At 40.8% G+C, this 22,923-nt stretch overlaps 1 protein-coding gene across 1 annotated transcript in view; it reads right to left on the minus strand.

The window, feature by feature from the left end:
- Positions 1 to 22,923, minus strand: part of LOC122800363 (mediator of RNA polymerase II transcription subunit 15-like) — an 886,273-nt gene that overhangs the window by 612,087 nt on the left and 251,263 nt on the right. The window contains exon 4 of the mRNA XM_044069812.1: positions 16,256 to 16,297. Coding sequence (XP_043925747.1) covers positions 16,256 to 16,297 — 42 coding nt within the window. The remainder of the gene's footprint in view (positions 1 to 16,255; positions 16,298 to 22,923) is intronic.

The raw sequence follows: 22,923 nt of genomic DNA on the forward strand, positions 1-22,923 counted from the left end.
GCCTTAATAAAGGATGAGAAAAAATAGGTGGCTCTGTATTGTAAGGAGTTGAAATGGCAGAGGCATGAATCTTAATTGATGAAAAGGATAGGCCTTTGTCCAGCATCTCAGTTAAATATTGCAAAATCTGAGGAATATTTGGTACAGTCGTGTCAATCCCTTGCGCCTGGTTCCAAGCACAGAATCTCTTCCATTTTTCAGCATAAGATTTTCTGGTACTAGGCCCTCCTGGCCTCCAAAATAACATCCATCACCGCTTTAGAGAGAGGTGTGTTTTGAATGACTACATTATCCGCCATGCTGCCAGATTTAAGGTCTTGAGTTGGCTGTGCAGGATCTGATTGTTGTGCTGGGACAGTAAGTGAGGAATTTGGGGTAATGTCCAGGCTGGGTATTCAGACAAGTTCCTTAGAATTGGGTACCAGTGCTTGCGGGGCCAGTCTGGGGCAATCAGTATCATTTTTGGCTTCTCTTGTCTGACATTTAGGAGTACCTTGGGGAGGAGAGGCAGTGGAGGAAAGGCATATACTGTTAAGTTTTTCCAGCTGAAAGATAGAGCATCAACTTTCCATGCCTGCTTGTGATGAGCCCTTGTGCAGAATCTCTGTAGTTGGCAGTTGTGAGGGGAGGCAAATAGATCTATGTCTGGGCATCCCCAATTCCTTGTTATCATGCTGAAGACTTGCGGGTCCAATTTCCACTCATGGGGATCCATGAGCTTTCTGCTTAGTTCATCTGCCAGAGTATTTCTCTTTCCTGGCAGGAATTGTGCCTGCAGATGTACATGGTAAGTCAATGCTGTGTCCCACAAAGTCATTGCTAGTCTGCACAGGGGGTAGGAATGAGTGCCTCCCTGCTTATGTACCACATGACTGTAGTATTGTCCGTCTTTAGCAGTAGTTGTCCCGGATGAAGTAGATCCTTGAAGGCTGTCAGGGCATTCTGAACAGCTAGCATCTCTTTTTAGTTGATATGTAGATGCATTTGGCTTACAGACCATGTACCCTGAATACATCTTCCTGCCATGTGGGTCCCCCCCCCAGGCATAATCTGATGCATCTGTTGTTAATATCTGCCCGGCTGTGGGTAAAATGAATGGCTGCCCCTTGTGGTGACAGGCCTTTGCCCACCATCGAAACTCCTGTTGCAGGCAGGAAATGAGGGTAATTACTGTTTCCAGGCTGTGGCGATGTTGAGTCCAAACACTTTTTAGATACCATTGAGGTTTCCTCATATGCAGTCTTGCATATGGAATTAGCAGAATGCAGGATGCCATGAAGCACAAAGCCTGCAGATTTTTTCTTGCAGATAACTGGGTCTTTGTTGCCAACATTTTGAAATAAGTAGTCAGTTGCCTTTGTCTGGCGTGAGATAAACCATCTGGGCAGTTGTATTTAAGCTTGCACCCAAGAATATTATCTCTTGAGAGGGTACTAGTTTTGATTTCTTTTCATTTACTGTGTACCCTACGCATGTTTGTAATCTTTTTACAAACGCCAGATGCTGTAGTAGAATGTCCTTGTTCTCTGCTTGTATAAGGCAGACGTCCAAGTAGGGATATATTTGTATTCCTCTTTGTCTGCAAAATGCAATTACTGGAGCAAGGCATTTTGTGAAGACCGTGGGCGCAGTAGATAAGCCAAAGGGCAGTGCAGAGAATTGGCAGTGCATTGAGCCAGCTATGAATCTGAGGTATCTTCTGCATGATTGTCTGATCGGGACATGCAGCTATGCCTCTTTTAGGTCTAAAGTCACAAGCCAAGCCTTCTTGCCCAGCATGGGCAGTAGCTGCTGCAGAGTCAACATTTTGAATTTTGGAATATCCAGATATGTGTTTATAATAGATAGGTCCAGTATTGGTCTCTTCTGGGCACCAAGAACAGTCTTGAGCAAAATCCTTGTCCCTGCTCTTGCTGTGGTACTTGCTGAATGGCCCTCATGTCCATGAGGGATGACACTTGCTTTTGTGCCTCTTGTAACTTGGCAACGTAGTGATGTAGCCAACATTTTAATGGATTTGAAATTATATACACGTAAATTTAATCTCAGGGTGCTGTTTCAGAATTCTTTTTCTCATCAATTCATTAACCCCCTTGCTATTTCGAGTACATACAACCCACGATTGCACCCTATGGATTTGTTATTTAAAAGGATGTGTGAATTGGACATTTGAAATATATTGTCCCAATATAGACGGGTAAATGATGTAGACAAAAAGGAAGGACGCATCATTAAGGAGATTAATGGCTTCTTAGACAAAATCAGGATTTTGAAACCTGATAAGGGGGTGGGATTGTACTGATGTACTGATGAATTTAGAAGATTATAAACAGAAAATGCTGTTTATTTTAGATGGAAAAGGTTATATAAAATCCTCTAAGTGAATTGAAAGGGGCATATTTAAAGATTAAAAATGAACTTCAGGACCTATTTATAGAAGGATCCATATGAATTGATGTGTTGAATTATCTCACAGTCACCTATCCTAGGGTTTGTGTGATGTTTGGTTTGCCGAAACTGCACAAAGATTTGGCACAGCTGCCGCCCCCACCCCCACCCCCATGCGACCAATAGTGGATTCCAAAAGGGTCCATTACCCAACCTCTTGCAAAATATTTGGACTCTAAATTAAAGCATTTGGTATACAGTGAAATTCGGATTCATGGAGTTTCTTAAAAGAATTAATAATATACCATTTAAAGAAACTTCTATACTCCTTACTATGGATATAAAAGATTTATATTCTGTCATCCCTCATAATATTGGACTGGAATGGTTCACTGAGTTGATGCATGACAAAAAATGTTGAACATTTTGAGGTGTTATTATATACACAACTCATGGAGATGGTTCTAAAAAATAATTTCATTCTATTTGATAATGACATTTTTCTACAGCAAGAGGGGGTTGCCATGGGTTCGGCCTGTAGTGGCCTATATGCTAATATAGCAGTGACACAATGGGAAAGGAAATATTTATTTCCCTGTAATTTTTATGCCTACATTAGACATTATTGTGAATTTTTTGATATGTTTGTGTTGTGGGATGGACCGCTTGAAAAAAATTGAAGAGTTTATAGCATTCATTGATTCCTTCACACAGTTGAAATTCACCCATAATTTAATTTGCATGAGATCTCATTCGGATATTTTATTAATTAAAGATTACAGAAATGGTAAATTTCCATCTAGGATATATAGAAAGGAGATGTATTCTAATTCACTACTACACTACACTAATACCCACCCTCAAAAAAAAAAAGAAGGCTATATAGAGAAGGGGCAGTTGGTCCATGCAGCACGGATGGTCTCTAACATAGATGACTTTCTAAATGAGTGCAACTGCCTCAAAAATATGTTCTTAAGAGGCTATCCAGTGAAATTTGTCACTGTCATTGTATTAGAGGTGGTTAATAAAAGGGAAAGGAATTTTTTACCTACCCCTGTTGTCTGAATCTCCAATTCAGGATGTAACAGTAATTAATGAATTTACCATAACGAATGATGTTACTAATAGGAATTACAATACATCCTTTATAACTAGTTTTACATCTGACAGTTTGGACATAAAAAATGCCTGGGAGAAAAATTGGACTACTTTGAGGCAGGAAAGGAGCTTCAGACAATATATAGATTTGAGTCCCACAATGTTTTTTAGGAGGGGTAGGAATTTGAAGAGTTCCTTTGAAAGGTACCATGTTTTAGACAATAGCAAGAATAATACTGGATATATGAGTAAGTGTGGTATGTGCCATTTCTGTAAATATATAAAGGAAGGAGGGGTGTTTCAAATTAATAACAAATCTAAAAATTAAATGTAGGTATAACTGCAACTCGGAGAGAGCAATACATTGTGCAATATGTGAGTTATGCTGTTGCTACTATATTGGTAAAACAGACAGAAAATTAAAAAATCGAGTTTATGAACATCTGTATGAAATTCGAAGGAAAAAAAAACTAATGCTTTAAGTAAACATGTAATGGAGAATGAGGGACATTCCTTCCAATTCTTTGCAATAGACAATATTTGCACTGAAATAAGAGGGGGTGCTTGGTCATTATTATTGTAGAAAAGGGAACTTTACTGCCAGTTGCTTTTGGATGCCTGCAACTGGCTAGGACTGAACAAAACTATTTCTATTAGTTCCCTTTTAAGACTTAAGGCACTAATGAGGTAATTTTTATGTTCCCTAATTTTTATGCTCCTTTACTGATTTTAGTATCGTCTATTTATGTGGACATTTATTTACTTGCTTTTTGCACATTGAACTTGTATTTAGCTCCACATAAACACACACACATATATATATATATATATATATATATATATATATATATATATATGCAATTACATCTATAATTATTTATTTATGAATTTTTAATGTTCTATTTTAATGTTTTTCGTTGCACTATTGACTTTATATGTTTTTTAAATTTGTGTGATTTATGACTTCAAGGGGGTGTAGCTTTGAGATGAATTTGCACATGTGATTGTTTGAATTTGATTTAAATATGTGTGATTAACTTTTTTTATTGTCTGATGAAGTTCTGTGGTTACAGGACGAAAGCTCTTACCAGCTTTCAAGTGTTGCTTTGTGGAATAAACAATTTGTGCTTATTTATACATTTGGACTTGTTCATTAAAAAAAAGGGTGTAGCAGAGCCTTGCTGTATCCTCGACTGCTTTTTTGTGTTCGTACTTACTGCCCGGATGATAGCATGTACAGCATCATAACTGCACTTAACAGAGTATTTTACCACCTGACAGGACTGGGTGACTTCTCGAAAGCCTTCCTTCAGGTCCCCATCAAACATCTACCTTTTCTCCATGAACTGTTTCAAGAGATAAATTTCATACTAATCTGTCTGACAATTAACGACCCTGACTCCCCCAGCAGCAACTGTATATGCATGCATTCTTCCCAACACACACTATTCTGATTTTCCTGTTAGAGTACTGGAAGCAGAAGTCAACTTGGATCCACTTGATGGATCCACAGACCCCACTGCCGAATCTGCCTTTTTTTGTTTAAATAGGAACATGCAATTCCAGCATCCCACAGAACATATCAAGTTTCTTTGGTGTAGGGCCTGGACATCTGCCTCCTTAAATGCCGCAATACTCAGTCTATGGATCTAAACCTCCTCTGCAACATCAACAGAATCGTTTGGAGGGATAGGTATACCTCACAGAGGATATCGGTAGTATGGAACAGACTCCCCATCCACACACACAAAAGAGAATCTCTGTCTATATTCAAGTGAATTTTGGATCTGTGGATGGGAAATGGAAAATTTACCCCAGGACTGCCCCCTGTACTACAAATGGGCAGAGGCAGCTCCTAAATGTTTTATCCTATGCGTGGGTCCCCTCAAATTATCTGTGGTATGATCCCAGTTATTCTGAATAGGGTAATATAGAATTATCAATTATGGGACAGGCAAGGCCAATCTATAACCAAATGGGATATGTTATTTTGAGCACAAAAGGGAAACTGGTTAGGCTTAAAATGGCATGTAAGGGGAGCTAGCTAAAAACTTTCTTATGATCCTATAATGAAAGCTGCTTCAAAATCTCCCAAAAACTGAAGGAATGGCCAAAGATTTGGGGGCATTCAGTCATATTAAATTAAAATGTCTTTTTTGGGCCATTGATACTGCTTCCATATGAAGTGATCTTTCACCATCCAACAGTGCCTCAAAATTTAAGATTTCCTCTGAGTAAAACAGAGAAAATAGCACATTCTGTGCACATTTCTCAAATCCCATGGGGAAGACATTTGAAAAGAAAAACTAATTTCTTCCCACCTTGCTCTCTTGAGTAGTTATCCTCTTCTTTCTACATGGGAGGGGGGGCTTCCTTTTCTTTGACAGAATTCCTGACACAAATAGTGGATAATAACCTGGCAGCAAGCTCTGTAATGTCTGAAGTGTTGGACCAAAGCCACTGTTTAGGGATAGCCAGGGATTGTGGGGGGGGGGGGGCATAAATTTACTAGATGTCTTTGAGACAGGCAACTGCAGGGAACCAAAGGCAGGTGACATGTGTTTAATCTTTCATTTGCCAATGTTCTGATCAAATGAACCCGCACCACTAGCATAAAGGAATAAAACCCTATGCCCCAGGCAACCAGAGTTCAATTAGCAGTTCAAATACTTGACAGTGAAGAATGGGTGAGTCCATCCTCGGGGGAGACTGCTCATGCTCAGGGGTTGATTACCTAGGAGAAACAAGGGAACAACTTTGCCGCACCACTGAATGAATGGCAGGGATCATCTGCTGGCATCACCTCCTTTCAGAAGTCAGGGGCACTGTAGTATTAATGCCCAACGTACACTCCACCCACAGCCTGCTGGTGGGCAACAGAAAGGTTAAAAAAAAAAAAGCTGAACTCCTCCTGATGGCTGTCTTAATGATGAGTCCCTTCCAATCATTTACTGATCCCAATGACAAGAAAAATGAACAGATGCGACAAGAAGAGGCTGATCAGAACAAAAGTGGTGTCAGACTGGGGTAAATAAAAAATGCACTGATCAAGTTGTGCCAAAACAGATTAAAACAAAAATAAATTACTGTAAATATGCTCAAGGCTGACTCTAATGGGTTCATTGGCAAGTACTAGGCTAGCGCCACTTGTGGGCCCATTTTAGGTCAAGCCAATTTTCTTTGCAGGTGAGAATCAAACCCTATACATTGTGCTTGTGAGGTAAACACCACAACCATTAAACCAAGCTATGAAAATGTTCTGAGGCAATGTCTGCCTCTCCCTGGTGATAAGATGGCACAGTGGTACAGCGGTTGCTTTATCGCCTCACAGCAAGAGGTTCTCTGGTTCAATTCTCGGCTTGGGTGTCTTCTGTGTAGAGTCTGCATGTCTTCCCTGTGTTTGTGTGGGTTCCCTCTGGGTGCTCCGGTTTCCTCCCACATTATAAAGACATGCATCTGGAGTGTTTCTCTCCAGGCCAAAGCTGAAAATTGGCGTTGTTCCAAGTTGAACTTTCCCAGTAAACAAATGTTAAATTAATAAATACATACATACATAAATAAATAAATAAAAATGCTTTACAAGGATAGCGCACTCACCAATAGGCTCTATTACTAAGTGGAAGCATGGACACGTAACCACTGACTGTTTTACAATCTCAGCGCAGGCAGGCCACGCAATGCATGCTACAAGAGAAGCATTAGAGCAGTAAATGTTAAAAGCTTATGTCCACTGTTTAATAGTACAGCTAATCCTCCTTTGTAGATACTAGTAGAAACACAACAGCATAGATGGCATGTTCAGATGATGTCCAGCACATCTCTGGTGTACTGTTTTTTTACACGAATATGTAATACACAGAATCAAAAAATAGTATCAGGGTATATGAAGCCCTCCTGCCAAGAGGTACAAGCATATTACCTATGCCAGGTTATGGAATGTATTTTAAAAGAACACTACAATCCGCTGTATGGCAGAATGACATATCTCCCCAACTACCTGTCTCCATAGGGGTTCCCCAAGGATCCATCCTTGGACCCCTACATTTCTCTGTTTACACCAATAATCTAGCCTCTGCCACCAAACATGGCACACTCATCCAATACGCAGATGACTCCACCATCATCTGCTCAGCCCAGTCCCTACCCAAACTGCAAAAAGTCACACAGGAAGCCTTTTCCTCTGTTGAAACATGGTTATCCGATGTCCAATTAATACTCAACCCAAACAAAACTAAACTACTCATCTTCCAACCCACCAAACATACTCAAAACAACTCTCACTTTAACATCACAGCAAAAGACAACACCACTATATAACCAACTGAACACACCAAATTGCTAGGAGTGGAAAAAGACAATAAACTAAAATTTGACATTCACACATCCATGACCATAAAAAAAGTCCACAAAAAACTAGGAGCATTATACAGAAATAAGCAATTTCTCACCAAAGCAGCAAAGATTTCAATAGCAAATTCCCACCTTATCTCCACCCTACTTTATGCCTCTCCAGTATATACCAGCCTAAGGCAATGTGATCTAAACAAGCTAGAGACCTGCTACAACAAAATCGCCAAATTCACCACAGGGGCATCCTACTGTAGTCACCACTCTCTCTCACTTGCTGAACTGGGCTGGCTTGAACTCCCTCACCTCCTTCAGTGGTATCAACTCTCACTCGCCCACAAACTAGTAAACCATCCACTAAATGTCCCATGCCTCCAGAATCTACTCCAACCCTATCGCACCACCAGACCACTAAGATCCAGCAACAAAAATCACTTGCAGATCACTAAAGCCAATAACTCTGCTGGTGAAGCACTATTCTCTTGCGCCATAGCCAAATTATGGAACTCACTCCCACCCACAATTACCTCCGTACCATCATGCACCAACTTCAAAACTTTATTAAAAGCGCACCTAAAAACATGCTGGCTATGCCCTTGCAACTCCCACTCTAATATCATCCACCCCATCCAACTACTACCTTTCTTTCACCTCCACTAACTACCTTGATGATAGCAAGCTCAGATGCTCATAAGCCTAGTACTTATTATACAGCAGGAACTTCTCATTGTTACATTTGTTAATGCCTGTTATGTACTTCACAGATAAAGATTCTAGTTGTCTACTGATGTACTATGTTCTTCATCTGTAAATATGTTGTACGTAATTTCTATGTTAAATTGTTAATCACTATGTAATCCAATGTAACTACTGTCTGTTTATTTTACTGTGGAGCTTTTCTCCCCGGGCCTCAGCTGAAAATGGACCCACGTCCAGTCGGACACTCCCGGTCAACAAATTTAAATAAATAAAATAAATAAAATAAAATAAATCATCGTGAATGGGAGAAAAACAGTATTTTGTAGGCATTTTACTTACATTTACTATGGGACACTGAAAATGGTGGCATTTTGAAGTCCTAGGAGTGAAAAGTATATATTGCATACAACAAAAAGTACAGTTGTGTACACTTACCATAAATGTAGATGTTCGAGTGTATCACTGTTGCAGTCATTACATTTGGGTTATCTGCTTGCAGGTAGCCCTCAGTAGGCCTGATTATCAAAGTTTTGAGTCCTGCGTCAGTTGCGGTCTCATCTTCCATGATGTCAGGTTGTCAGGAGTACAAAGCAAGCAGCAGACAACAATAAATCAGTTTTTCTTGCCCCAGATGTCAGGTGCCCCCTTAATGGGAAGCAATTATATACAAGGTTACACCTCCAATAAAAAGCAAATACACCAGAAAGCTTAAGTATAGTAAACAAGAAGAGAGGTATATAGCCAATAGAAGTCAGGGGGGCTGGAGGGAGGGTAACCAGGACTGCAACAGTGAATACACTCTAACATCTACACTTATGGTAAGTGTACACAACTGTACTATGTCCTTCGTGTTTCACTGTTGCAGTCATTACATTTGGGTAGATTCCCAAAGCTAAGGAAGGGAGGAGGCAATCATTAAGCATTAGGACAAGCTATTAGACCCTGCAAGACTGCAGTGGCAAAACCAGCTCTGGATTTGGAAAAAATTGGCAAGTGGTAATTGCTTGGTGAAGGTATGTACAGAACTCCAGGTAGCAGCTTCTAGGATGTCCCTGGTAAGGAACACCTCTGAGAAAGGCTGTAGAAGTAGATGCAGCCCTGGTGGAATGGGGTCTTATCCTTTGTGGGGTAGGTTTTCCATGGTGCTTATAGCAGAAATTAATGCAATGGCCTATCCACTTAGAAATGGTTTGCTTTGAAATGGCCTTCCCCTCTGTCCCTGCACCAAAGGCAACTATCAGCTGTTCAGATTTCCTGAGAGGCTTGGTCCTGTCCAAGTAAAATCTTAGTTGTCTGTGCATGTCCAAGAAGTGCAGGATTCACTCCCCTTTGCTCTGTGGATTAGAAAATAAGGTTGGCTAATGAATGGACTGATTAAGGGCCACACTGGATACCACCTTGGACATGAAGGAAGGATTGGTCCTGAGGGACACCCTGTCCACATGAAAGATGATGAAAGGCTCCACCGCAATTAGGGCCTGTAATTCAGACACCCTTCTTGCTGAAGTGATGACTAGAAAGAAGGCTGTTTTCCAAGAAAGGAATTTCAACTCTGCAGCTGAAGCTGGCTCAAAAGGAGGTAGAGTGAGCTTTTCCAATATAAAGTTAAGGTCCCAGGCTGGAGTAGGAGCTCTCCTGGGTGGTCTTAAATTTTTGGCCCCTCTGAGAAATTGTTTCAGTACTGGGTGAAAGAGGAGAGGTGGCTCAGTATTATAATGTGCTGAAATGGCTGAGGCACGAATTTTAATGGAAGAGAAGGAAAGGCCCTTGTGAAGCATCTCTGTTTATGCAGAATATGCAGTAAACTGGGCACTGTTGTGCCCATCCCCCGAGTCTGGATCCAGGAACAGAATCTTTTCCACTTTTCAGCATAGGACTTTCTAGTACTAGGCCTCCTTGCCTCCGGGATGACATCCAGCACTTGCTTGCTGAGGGATGTTATAGGAGAACTCGGGTAATTAGCCAGGCTGCCAGGTTCAGGGTTTGAAGCTGTGGGTGCAGAATCTGGCCCTCCTGCTGGAACAGTAGGGAAGGAGTCTGAGGCAGGTGCCATGGTTCCAGTAGTGACATACTGTGCAAGAGTGAGTACACCAGTGTTGGCGTGGCCAGTCTGGTGCAATAAATATTGTCCTTGGTTTGTCCTGTTTGATCTTTAGTAGAACTTTCGAAATGAGAGGCAGAAGGGAAAGCCATAAACTGAGAGGCTTTTCCGGGTAAGGGACAGAGCAGCCACTTTCCAAGCTTGTCTGTGGTGAGTCCTTGTGCAGAATTTGTCCAATTGGTAGTTCTGAAGGGAGGCAAACAGGTCCATCTCTGGGCTCCCACATTTGTTTCACAGAATGCTGAATATCTTTGGCTCCAGTTTCCACTCGTGTGGGTCCATGAGAGTTCTGTTTAGGTAGTCTGCCAGTGTGTTTAGCTTGCCTGGCAGGAATTGAGCTTGTAGGTGCACTTGGGTAGCTTAAGGCCGTGCTCCACAGAGCCATGGCTAGTCTGCAGCGAGGGTATGAGTCCCCCTGCTTGTTTATGTACCACATTAACAGTGGTGTTTGTCCATCTTTACCAATAAATGTCCTGGAAGAATGTGGCCCTTGAAGGCTGTCAGAGAATTCTGTACAGCTAACATTTCTTTTTGATTGATATGCAGGTGCATTTGACTCTGGTTCCATTTGCCTTGAATGCACTGCCCTGTCAAGTGAGCTCCTCATGTACAGTCTGATGCGTCTGTTAGGGTTTGGGCAGCAAGGGGTAGAGTGAATGGCAGTCCCGTGTTGTGGTGGCAGGCCTCTGCCCAACAAAGGAACTCTGTCTTTATACAAGGAATGATAAGAATTATTGATTCCAGGTCCTGAGAATGTTGACACCATAGGCTTTTTAGATACCATTGCAGTTTCCTCATATGCAGTCTTGCACATGGTATTAGTAGAATGGAACAGGCCATGAACCCCAGGGCTTGCAGTATTTTCCTTGCAGATAGCTGGGTCTTTGTGGCCAGTAGTTTGAAGTAGGCTGTCAAATAAACTTGTTTCTCTGGCGTGAGGTAGGCTATCTGGGAAGATGTATTCAAGCCTGCTCCCAGGAATACAATTTGTTGGCAGGGTACTAGGTGCGATTTCTTTTAGTTTATGGTGTACCCCAGTGAGGTTAGCTTCTTTACAAATGCCAGATGATTTAATAGTATGTCCTGGCTTTCTTCCTGAATTAGACAATTGTCCAGGTATGGGTACATATGAATATTTCTTTGCCTGCAAAATGCAATGACTGGAGCTAGGCACTTTGTGAATACCCTGGGAGCAGTAGATAAGCCAAAGGGCAGTGCAGAGAACTGATAGTGCATGTAGCCTGCTCTGAAGCGTAGGTATTTTCTGCAAGATTCCCTTATTGGGATGTGCAGGTAAGCTTCCATTAAATCCAAAGTTGCCAACCAGGCATTTTTACCTAGCATGGGAAGCAGCTGATGAAGAATTAGCATTTTGAATTTTGGGATTACCAAAAAGGTGTTTAGGATAGACAGGTCCAGGACAGGATGCCAAGAATTGTCTTTTCTGGGTACCAGGAAAAGTCTTGAGTAAAAACCTTGTCCCCATTCCTCTTCTGGGACAGGATGAATAGCCCTGATACTTAGAAGAGAGAGAACCTGCTGTTGGGCCTCTACCTAATGATTTGGGGGTAGGTCTGGCCAACCGCTTGGGGTTGGTAAGGAGTGGAAGTGGAATCTGTATCCTTGGGAAACAGAATTTAAAACCCATTTGTCTTGGGTAATGAGTTCCCAATTTTCTGCATGCAGGGCGATCTTTTCCCCCTAAAGGAACAGTCAAGTAGAGCAGGGCTTGGAAGGTTTAAGGTTAAGTCATTGTGACAGTTTACTATAAGGGGGTGTCTTACTACTTCCAGCTTTGGAAGTGGAAGCCCCCCCACTGCTTAGGCCTGTGAGTACCTTGAGACTGAAGCCTGGGTGGTCTGCTGGTCCTGGGTTTTGACTGAGAAGACCTAGAAGATACAGGAAAGTACCAATTCTTAGAAGGCCAGTGCCTACTAAATCTGGGAGGCTGTACTTGCAGGAAATCTTTAACAGTTTGCATAGATTTAGCTTTTTCCTCCATCTTTTTAAGTACTACTTCTACTTTGTTGCCAAACAGGCGGTCTTGGTTTAAGGGAGCATCCAGTAATTTAGCGTTAACATGAACTGGCAAAGTTTGCTCCTTAAGCCAAGCATGCCTTCTAAGTACAGACCCAGTGACAGCAGCCCTACAAGATGCCTATAAAGAATCAAAACCGCATTGCAAAGTATGTTTACCAACTCATTCAGCAGAATGCATTAAACCCTGTAATTCTTTATTTTTAGCACAGTCAGGAGTCAACATCATTTTCTGTTTAAGTAATCCAATAACATGCTGCTGATACTTTAACATATGAAACTGGCAATTTAAGGCCCTAATGGCCAATGTAGCAGAAGTGCATACCTTCTTACCCCATCTGTCCAGGGCTCTGGAATCTCTATCAGAGGGGGGTAGGGTTTTTGGCAATAGTAGCCTTAATGCCTTTGGGTCCCTGTGAAATGGTCTCTGGATCCGCAGTAGGATTCTTAAAAAGAGGAACTTATGAGAGTCAGGTACTCTGTGATACCGGTCAGGTTTCATGGGAGCCGGAGATAAAGTATCTGGGGACAGGCTAGATTCAAAGAAGGCATCATCGACAATGTCCAGTACAGGAGGGATAGCTAAAGGCCTGTGTTGAGGTAGGAGTAAGAATTCCCTAAGCCTCTTTTTGGAGTCGGAGTAATCCTGGCTTTTCCAGCTGAAATGCACCCTAAGAGTATACAAAGTTTCACCAAAAGAGAAACCTTCTGGAGGGGAAGCAGAGGGAATGGAGTCCTCTGCATCAGAATCATCACAGGTAGATAAGGGCAAATCCTGGTCATCAAAAGAAACAAAGTCAGAATCATGATCAGAAGTATCAGAAGGAAAATCAGTTCTAGGTCTCAGAGGGAGAAGGGTGGGTTCCCCTGATTAGAGTAATAAGGTCTTCAGACATTCTTATCATTTGTTTTTTAGGCAAAGGGGATTGACCATGAGGCCTCGGCGTCAGTTTTCTAGGCGTGGATCGAGTTTTAGGCCTTGAAGAAGATGGCGACGGTTTGATATGCAAGTCAGTAGGCCTGAATACACCCTCAGAAGCCGGTGCCTGCACAGCTGCTCTGGACCCATCCAAGGCAGAGACACCCGCAGGTTCCATAGTTGAAGCATCTTGCGGCATACCGGACTCTGAATGGGTCTCTGTAGAGGTCTGCGAATCTGAAGTTGCGGGTATCAGGGAGCTGAAAAAGTACCTCACTGAGTACCGGCAAACTGACGACTAGCTTAACGGAAGCGCTGTTGGCAGCTGTGGACCTATGCGGTCTGTCTCTGTCTTTATCTTTACGTTTTTTCGTAATGTCAGTAGTCGGATGGCTTACCGAAGCCATTTCTGGATAATTAAACAGAGTACCAAAATAGTTAGAAGCGAAAATGAACAGACGAATAGTTTGAGGATTAAATAAGGCACAAAACCGACAGCGAGGGACGTCGTGGTCTGGGCCTAAGCAAGGAATGCAGTAAGAATGAAAATCTTTATGAGGTATTTGCTTTCCACAAGTAATACAATTGTTAACTTTAACTGACATCAGTTTAGAACAAGAAAAAGGATCCCCAATGGGGGTACTCAGCATTTGTGAAGACTTCGGATCTGAAATTCGAAAACAAAAATTTCAGGAGTCGGCTGAATGGCACTTGCGAACTGCCTCTTGCTTCGGCACTGCATGGCAAGAAAGACTGATGTAATGGCGTCGGCTGCATGTTTTATACCCCTCAACTACCTGATGGCTTGGAAGATGAGACAGCAACCGACGCAGAACCCAGGACTTTGATAATCAGGCTGACTGAGGGCTACCTGCAAACAGATAACTCAAATGTAATGACTGCAACAGTGAAATACAAAGAACATCATAACTTTCCTGATCATAACCTCAGGATTCAAGACAGGCAACCATAAAGCTTAGAAAATAATGGAATCAGAATGCAAAAATCTGCTAAAAACAAAGAGGTGTTGGTTTACTTACTTTCTTCACAGTTTTCCAAGCAAACCAAGACAAAATTATAAAATCTAAATGTCACAGTTGTGTCACTGAATATTAAAAATTGATGCTAGCCAATCAGCACAATGGTACAGACAGATGTTAAGCCATACAGCATATGGACCAGGGAAGTGCATCTGGATCTGTTAAGCTTAATCTCCATAGTAACCTTCATGGGATCTGTGCAGAAAAAAACGCTCACAAGGAAAGCCAATACCAAACAGAGAGACTTTTTTTTGGGGGGGGGGGGTGACTCATTATTGCTTGGATGGCAGCTGGACCATTACCAGCTTCCACTGTGGTGATAGAATGAAAACACAATCATAGCAAGGGTTCCAAGGCTGGCAGGCACTGGGACAGAAAAATAATTCAATAATCACATACTAGAAAAGGAAGTAGAGTACACAGGTGATTTTAGCAGTGTATACTACTCTCATGCCAATATGGATGAGTGCCAGACATGGACCAATATCAAAGGTTTGTAAAAATTTTAAGCCTAAAAATGTGACTCAAAATCAAGATGGCAGATGCAACATCCGCCAGGAAGCCAACTGCAATTGTTCTTAATAAAAGCCAAAACAAAAGCAAAAACAACAAACTAAATCAGAAAAGTGCTATCAGTCGTAGAACTACTTTGTGATGAATCCTTTTTTGTGAAGCGCTTTTTGTCCGGTATCACGTTCTTAACCTGACTTGGTCTCTAAAGAAAACTATCAATTTTGGACAGCACAGCCAGGCCCAATGGCGCAGAGTGACAGAGTCTTTACAGCGCCCCAGCTGAGAGGGGAGCGATTAGTTGCCATCGACACTAGAGGAGCCAGGCATAGAGGGATAGCAGTAATGGGGGTGGCAGAGTAGCAACGTTGAGGGAGCACATAGGATAGCACATCTTTCTTTGAAGGAAACAAGGGAAACCACTTCACACGTTTGAGGAAAGACAGCATAGCTGCCTTGTAGCAACATGCCTTGCAGAAGTAACATATAAGCACACACAAACAGCCCAAATCATGTCATCCTCTAGCTCTACAAGCCAAACATCCATGAGGACCACAGTGCTACAGCCCTCAAACCACAAATGATGGCCCCACCTACACTCATCCTCATTCCTGGCATAGGAAACAAACTGAACAATTTACCAGGAGAAGGCTGATGGTCAACAAGCAGCAGGTTGAACAAAGAATGTAAAAAAAAAAAAAAAAAATAGACAGCAAAACTGTAACCTTTCAGCTCTGTGTTTCTGACGGTATTCAAAAGGAACACTGTATAGTGGTCAAGGATTATCAAAATGTATCACTCACACCAGAGGTTTGCCACAGAGGTTTTGTCTACAAAAATCAAAAGAAGAACTGGTGCAATGTAGTGCCATTTTACTGGTGGTACTTCTCAAAGTATTCGGTTTCCAACAAATGCAGTGGGCCTCAGAACCTAGTCACCCCTGTAACACAGATTCATGCTCAGAATACCTATTTTACATAAAAGCTAGAAACAATGCAGTGAAAAAATTGCTCTAAACACAGATTTTGTGAAGGAAGCCCAAACATATGCTCCCACAGCAGTACATGCACACAAGCACACTTCTAAAATACTAATACCATTTAACCAACTACTTACCACCACCAGGTATTGCTCCTGCTCCAGCCTGGGCCCTTCGGTCTGCAAAATAAATTAGGAAAGAAATTAAAATTGTCTGGTCAAAAATCGAGCATGGCATTTATTCTACGGGGCCTTCCATAAAATGAGTAACACCCCCCCCCCCCATGCCTTTGAATATTAAACAAGAAAGAAGAAAATATATATTTTGCAATTAATGGAACAAGACACACAAAGCAAAATAAGTAAACAAGTAGGACATCGAGATTATATCCACACCACTGCTGCTCTAATCTGCGGGCAGAATGTCTTTACCCCCTTGCAAAGCAAGGTTACACTGTAAGATGAAATAAAGGTTATTTAGTATTATTCAATTTCTTTTTACAAAATAACTTTTACAACGGGCTATCAAGAATTCTCTATGCATTTTTCTTTAAAGTTCCAAGAAATAAAATAACATTTTCACTTCCTTTACAGCTTTTTTCTGACTGTACATATGTGATATTTTGTCACACACACACACACACACACACACACACACACACACACACACACACACACACACACACACACACACACTAACCTCTGTAGGGTTTATGACTCTGAGGTTTCAGCGCCATGAAAAGAGGATTCAAAACAATGCCCCAAATGGAAGAAGCTATGCCTTCTTCTTACAAACAAAAAATGGACAGACACAAAAAGACCCTGGCCTCTAAGAGAAGACAGACCGCTTAAAGAAAAAGGCCCAACAGTCCGCATTACACAAACAAGGCAAAAGGAAAGCCATGGAGTTTACACATGAAACTGCTGACCAGTGAGGAGTTCATTTTCTTTTTAGTGGCAGAGATTGTACTGCAAAGACTTAATGGAATTTTCATATATTATAAGTTCCCAGTGCAACTGGTTTGTTATGCTTAGAAAAAGGGACTGTGCTGGGTTTAAAACGTTTCTGTGACAAGTTCAGAAAACCTACTTAGATATAACAATGAAGCACGATGAGCTTACCGTGACAAAAGGAGGTACTGCCAGCACAACTAGCTGGAATTTTGTAAATAATCATGTCATTTGTAATGTCAACACGATTGATATGCTTGTGTTACAAATATATGAGAACTGTATGTCATATAAAGTGGTTTGTACAAACATGCGTTTTGTAGAGTACTCCGCTTAGAGATGTGTCCACAGTGTACCCTACTGGAAAAGAACAGAAATATATATACACTATTGTAACTGTGTAAATGTATATATTTTAAGTGGAAATTGGAACATAGGAGGTTAACTTGCAAAACTTCAGAAAATTAGTTGAAATTAAATTATTTTATAACTGCGCCATAAAAGATGGTTTCAATGCAGCAAGAAGACAGGATTCTAAAACTAGAGGGACTTCTGCATTGTCTTGTAACTGTTTTATGGTTTTATGTCTTCCAGCAGCTGCAAAGATCTGAGGGCTATGTATGTTTAACAAACAGATGCTAAAGGCTGGCAGTTTCTAGCAATGGAGCTTTAGCTTGGGAACTAAAGTCAGATGACAAGAAGTGATTTCATCCTACAAGCTAACCTGGCAGTAATATTAATTTACGAACTCTCAGAGAGACTGAGCGCACTCTGTATTTGTCTTGGACCTGACATCAGCTGGAAAACCCATTCACCACACTTGCCTTGCTCTGTAAGTTAACTACGGTACAGTAATTTCTCTTAGATACGGACAGGAATATATTGAAGCATAATTTAGATGTTTTCTTTATTTATTTGATACTGTCATGCAATGTTGTTTTAAATATTTCCTGTGATTTTGAACTCTAACGTAACTGTGATTATTTGTGGAGTATTCTCTTGTTATTTTATTATTTATTATTAAATATATTTAAACCTTTCATTGTGGCTGATATCTATGAGACCTATTTAAGGTCTGAGTGTACTTGCCTATTTATCTGGTGACACTGTGGGCCACTCCTATTAGCCTTGCTCTTGGTCAAACTACCATTTGGACTAATAGTAACATTACACAGTAAGATTGGACACCCTTTAAGGGCCATAGAGTAGCGGATAAGGAGTGGCTGATGGTAGTCAAAACTACCTTATAGTCTGGCCAGAAAGGGGCATAGCTAGTAAACCTGTGCCAGCCTTTCCCAGGTGTGTGTGTGTGTGTGTGTGTGTGTGTGTGTGTGTGTCTGTGCGTGTTTGTGTAGTTCAAAGCACAAAGAATGTGTGTGTCAGCTACTTGGACAGGGACATGAAGCACTGGTTAGACAGACAGGGTTGCTGGAGGTCTTGGCTTGGCCACTCAGCTGAGATCTCAACTCTATAGTTGTGCCAGTGGGGAGTCTTATTGGGGATCTGGAGAAAAACAGCCTCAGACTGACTGTGGTCTGTGTGTGCTCTTAAGGGACATTGCACTTTAGTGTGTACTTGTTATCCTCCCAATGTACGTTCCCCCACTGAGGAATGAGGCTCCTTGATTACTGGGCCAATGGTGGGACATCACACTTACATGCTCCTAAATGATTAAATAAAGCTGAGTTGTCCTACTTTACAATGCAACCTGTGCCTTTTCTGTGAAAGCTATTAACATTAATAAAGATGGAGCAATTTTGAGCAATTTCCCATACTGGGAGAAAGTGGGCCAAAGAGGCTCAAAACATTAAATTAAAATGGTGAAGGTAGATGCATATTTTCAGTGAGATAATAATTCCATAAAATATTATGTGTGTGCAGATAATTTTGGTAAAACTCAATTCCTTCAACTGGAACCATGACGAAAAGAAAAGGAAAAATGCTTATGAGTTACTATATTTATCACTAAGGAAAATGGAGAAAAATACCAAGGGCATTTGACATTGGTTGGTGAAGCACAGAGGGTACATAATGCATATTTGTATTTGCAGAGGATTGTATTCATTATCATGGAGCACAGACAGGATTCATGTGGAATCAGGATGCTTAACAGTAAGAAGGACGGTCCAAGAATTTGAAAATAAAAGCTCCTAAAGGCCCACTTTCTCATAGCTTTTCTCCACAAAGATACATATAAGTTCTACAAACTGTGTACTTTACTGACTTGGTAAAAAACAACAAAAAAGCAAGTTAGCTGCTTCATACTTCACAAAGACCAATTTATTGTAAGAGCTTTCGTCGAGGCATATGCCCCAACTTCATCAGACAACTCAACAGCCTTACAAACCTCCATTTTATACTCACATTCAACATAATTAAACAATTAAACAGTTAAATCCGTGATTGAACCATTAGTTTAAACTACTTCATATTTAAAGTGCCCTTGCTTCCTGACTTGCAATTTATTGCAATGCCTTAGAAGCTATGGCAACAGTATAAAAAACTTGTTTTTACATGTTATTAAAAACCCCCAATATTATAAAATCATAAAATACTATTACAAAAGCTTTTTGTTTGTATTTATATTCAATCTAAATGTCAAAAAATCAGATAAGTTCTCCATGCTTAATGATTTACCAGACCACAGCCATAATACAATATGACTGTGTGATTAGGTGGGAAGGAGTGGGAAATAAGAAAACAACTCCCATCTCAAGTACACATCTGCATTTCTCTGCCTCTTGTTCCACTCACAAATGTCCCACCATCCCAAGGATAAAGCACCATTGGTTAGCTAAGCCACTTGGGGGTCGACAAATTACTCCCTAACGAGAAGGACACCACCAAAGGTGGCTCTTGCATGAACACAAAATTCTGAATAGGATTTCCCAGCAGGTCGACTTCCAAGATGGCTGTGCACTGATCGCGTTTATATCACACTATCGAAAGATGAAAATAGCGAATGCTATTTCATCAAACCTAAAATATCTAAACCACATAATATTGAACATTCAGAACAGTGAATTTTTTCCTTGGGAAAAAATTTGCTATTCCGAAACACATACACACAACACAAGCACACCTAAAAAACATCAATCCACACACATACACTTACAATCCTACAACTAACCCTACACTAAACTGTACATAAACTACTATCTATCCACTTACCTTAACCCAAACCTTAAGGTCCGTCACTATCGCACACTCACCTAACCCGCGCATTAACCCTAACTCAATTAACCCGCCCCAACCCTAATTCACCTAACCCATGCCCTAATCCTAACTCACCTAACCTGCACCTTAACCCTAACTCACCTAACCCACGCCCTAACCCTAACGACCACACAATTGCACACTTACCTGAACCTGACCCATAACTTTCCACCACAGCGCTGAAAATAGCGAAGCCACAGAACCGGCCAACCAAATTTTTTTCCTAGGAAAGAATTCGGTGTTCTGCAGCTTCACTATTTTTAGCGTTCGCTCAAAATGGGTCAATATTAGAACATTCGAAGTTTTAGAACTTCGATGTTCTGATACAGACACCACTGATCAACAGCTTAACTTCAGCTATCCCAGTATGAAAACAGAAAATGAAAAACTGCAGTCAGAGATACTGTCAACATGATTAACATTCAGTTACTGGCTATTAAGTAAACTATCTGGAGGCCTGCAAAGAAACTAAGCGAGCCTGAAAGAAAATAACCTAGGAAATTCAAAGCTGTCCAGCAAAAAGCAGTTCTTAAGGTCCAGCTTTGGTAAAAGATGGATCTTGAGTAATCTAGAGGAAAAAAAAGTCAAATGTGCACAGATTTTATTACAATACAAAATGGAGTATATGGATTCAAATAACACAAGGCTGGAAAAATGGATGAAGCTTTAAACAGACATTCAGATGAGCTGATAACACTGCAAAAATCAAAGGTTAAAATTATGAAAAGGCTGGCTGAGGATGAGACTGCTCAAGAAGAAATGTTCCAAAAAAATGACAGAATTAGAGGGCAGAGTATGTAGGGAAAAACTTGCTGGTGTAGCAGAGAAACTGGAAATAAGACTGTATTAATTTTATGAAGGCACAAATATGTAACTGGACTGTATTCCACCACAGGAACTGTTAACTGAAAGGGCACACCATGTATAGTCCAAATTTGGCTATGAGAGAACAGCCAAGACTTATATTACTAAAGGTGCAAACCTACCATTGGAAAGAGCTGACCCTGACAAGACTGTAGCAAAAGGGCAATGTATTAAAAGTTGGAGAGAGTAGAATGTTTGTAGAAAATGATTATTCACCTTACAAAGGGCAGAAGAGAAAATATTATTCCATTCACCAGGAAATTTCGAGAGGCAGGTGTGAGATTCAAAATACTGTATCCAGCTGTCTTCAGAATATTTCCTCCTGGTGGATAAAAAGTATTTTTGATGCAGAACAAGCTAAGAAGGAAATGTGAAAAATTGCCCAACAAAAAATGAGCCATCAAGCAGAAGGAGACCCTGCTTTTCCTTCTGCTGATAATAATGGAGAGACTTTGTCAGTGAAACCTTTTCCACTGTTCCAAGGGAAAACTGCTTGAGAGATGGAGAAATGAATGGCAGCTGACCAACAGATTTTTAAGCATCATGGAATCAAACCAGAATCTGGAGGTGGAAGACTAAGATGTACAGGAAGACCAGCAAAATGAAAATTAGTGAAACAATGTGACACTGCAAAGCATCAACCCCACTTGTCAAATACAGGTGTACAAGAATAAGTGGGAAGAGTGGACTTTGTTAAACTTGTGAAGAACTGAAAGGTATTTGCCTCACTTCATGTCATCAATGCTTGGAAGGCCTCTGAGGGGAGGAAAGGAGAAAGGAACCCAGTAACTAAGTAAAGCAATTTCTTTTAATAGCATTTCTGTGAAAACTTAACTATAAGAATATAATTTATATTGTGAAAACTATATTGACTTGTTCTTATATGTGATAAAATTATTAAAGTAAACGGATGCCTTCTTTTTTATTCCTCTTTCTTTTTTGTTATTAAGAAATGAAGACATTACAGCACAAAAAAAAAGAAAAGCTACACAAAAGCATGGTTAAGTTAGCAGTCTGTAATCTTAAGTGGGTGAGGCGGGATGTGGGGTGTAAAAGTATACAAATCATAACATATGTAAAGATTACAAGTTTCTCTTACTTTTGCATAGGTGAATGTCTGGATAAAGACTCTTGGCTTAAGCCAATAAGAACAAAATTTAAGTGGAAACATATTAATAGGAGAACACTGAATATAATGAAATGTTTTTATTTAGCAATAAATGGTTCAGCTAGTCTTCCAGGCTGCAACAGTAGAATAATTTTTTCTTTTTTCTCTTACTTTTTCATGGAAGCAAGATGGAACAGGCAATGAGACAAAGTACAGTTGTGTACACTTAACATAAACGTAGATGTTCAGGTGTATTCACTGTTGCAGTAATCATATTTGTGTTATCCCTGCCAGGGTAGCCCTCAGCCAGCCCGAATACCAGAGGCTTAGTATTTCTGCGTCTGTTGCTGCTGCTTCAGGACTGACATCAGGTCGTCAGTATAAAGTAAGGCAGCTGACGCCATTACATCAGTTTATCTTACCCTAACCTGTCAGGAGCCCCCAAGTAGGAGGCCAGGTTTGGCGGAAGAACCCCACCAGCGGAAAGTAAATACCAATATGTCCCTTGTAAGGAAAGAGAAGAAAGAGGATGGGGATGGAGGGAGGGAAACCAAGACTGCAACAGTGAATACACTTGAACATCTACATTTATGGCAAGTGTACACAACTGTACGATGTTCTTCGTGTTTCACTGTTGCAGTCATTACATTTGGGTTGATTCCCAAAG

The sequence above is a fragment of the Protopterus annectens genome, chromosome 4.part0 (assembly GCF_019279795.1).
Source record: "Protopterus annectens isolate FY-2018-M chromosome 4.part0, PAN1.0, whole genome shotgun sequence".
NCBI lineage: Eukaryota > Metazoa > Chordata > Ceratodontiformes > Protopteridae > Protopterus > Protopterus annectens.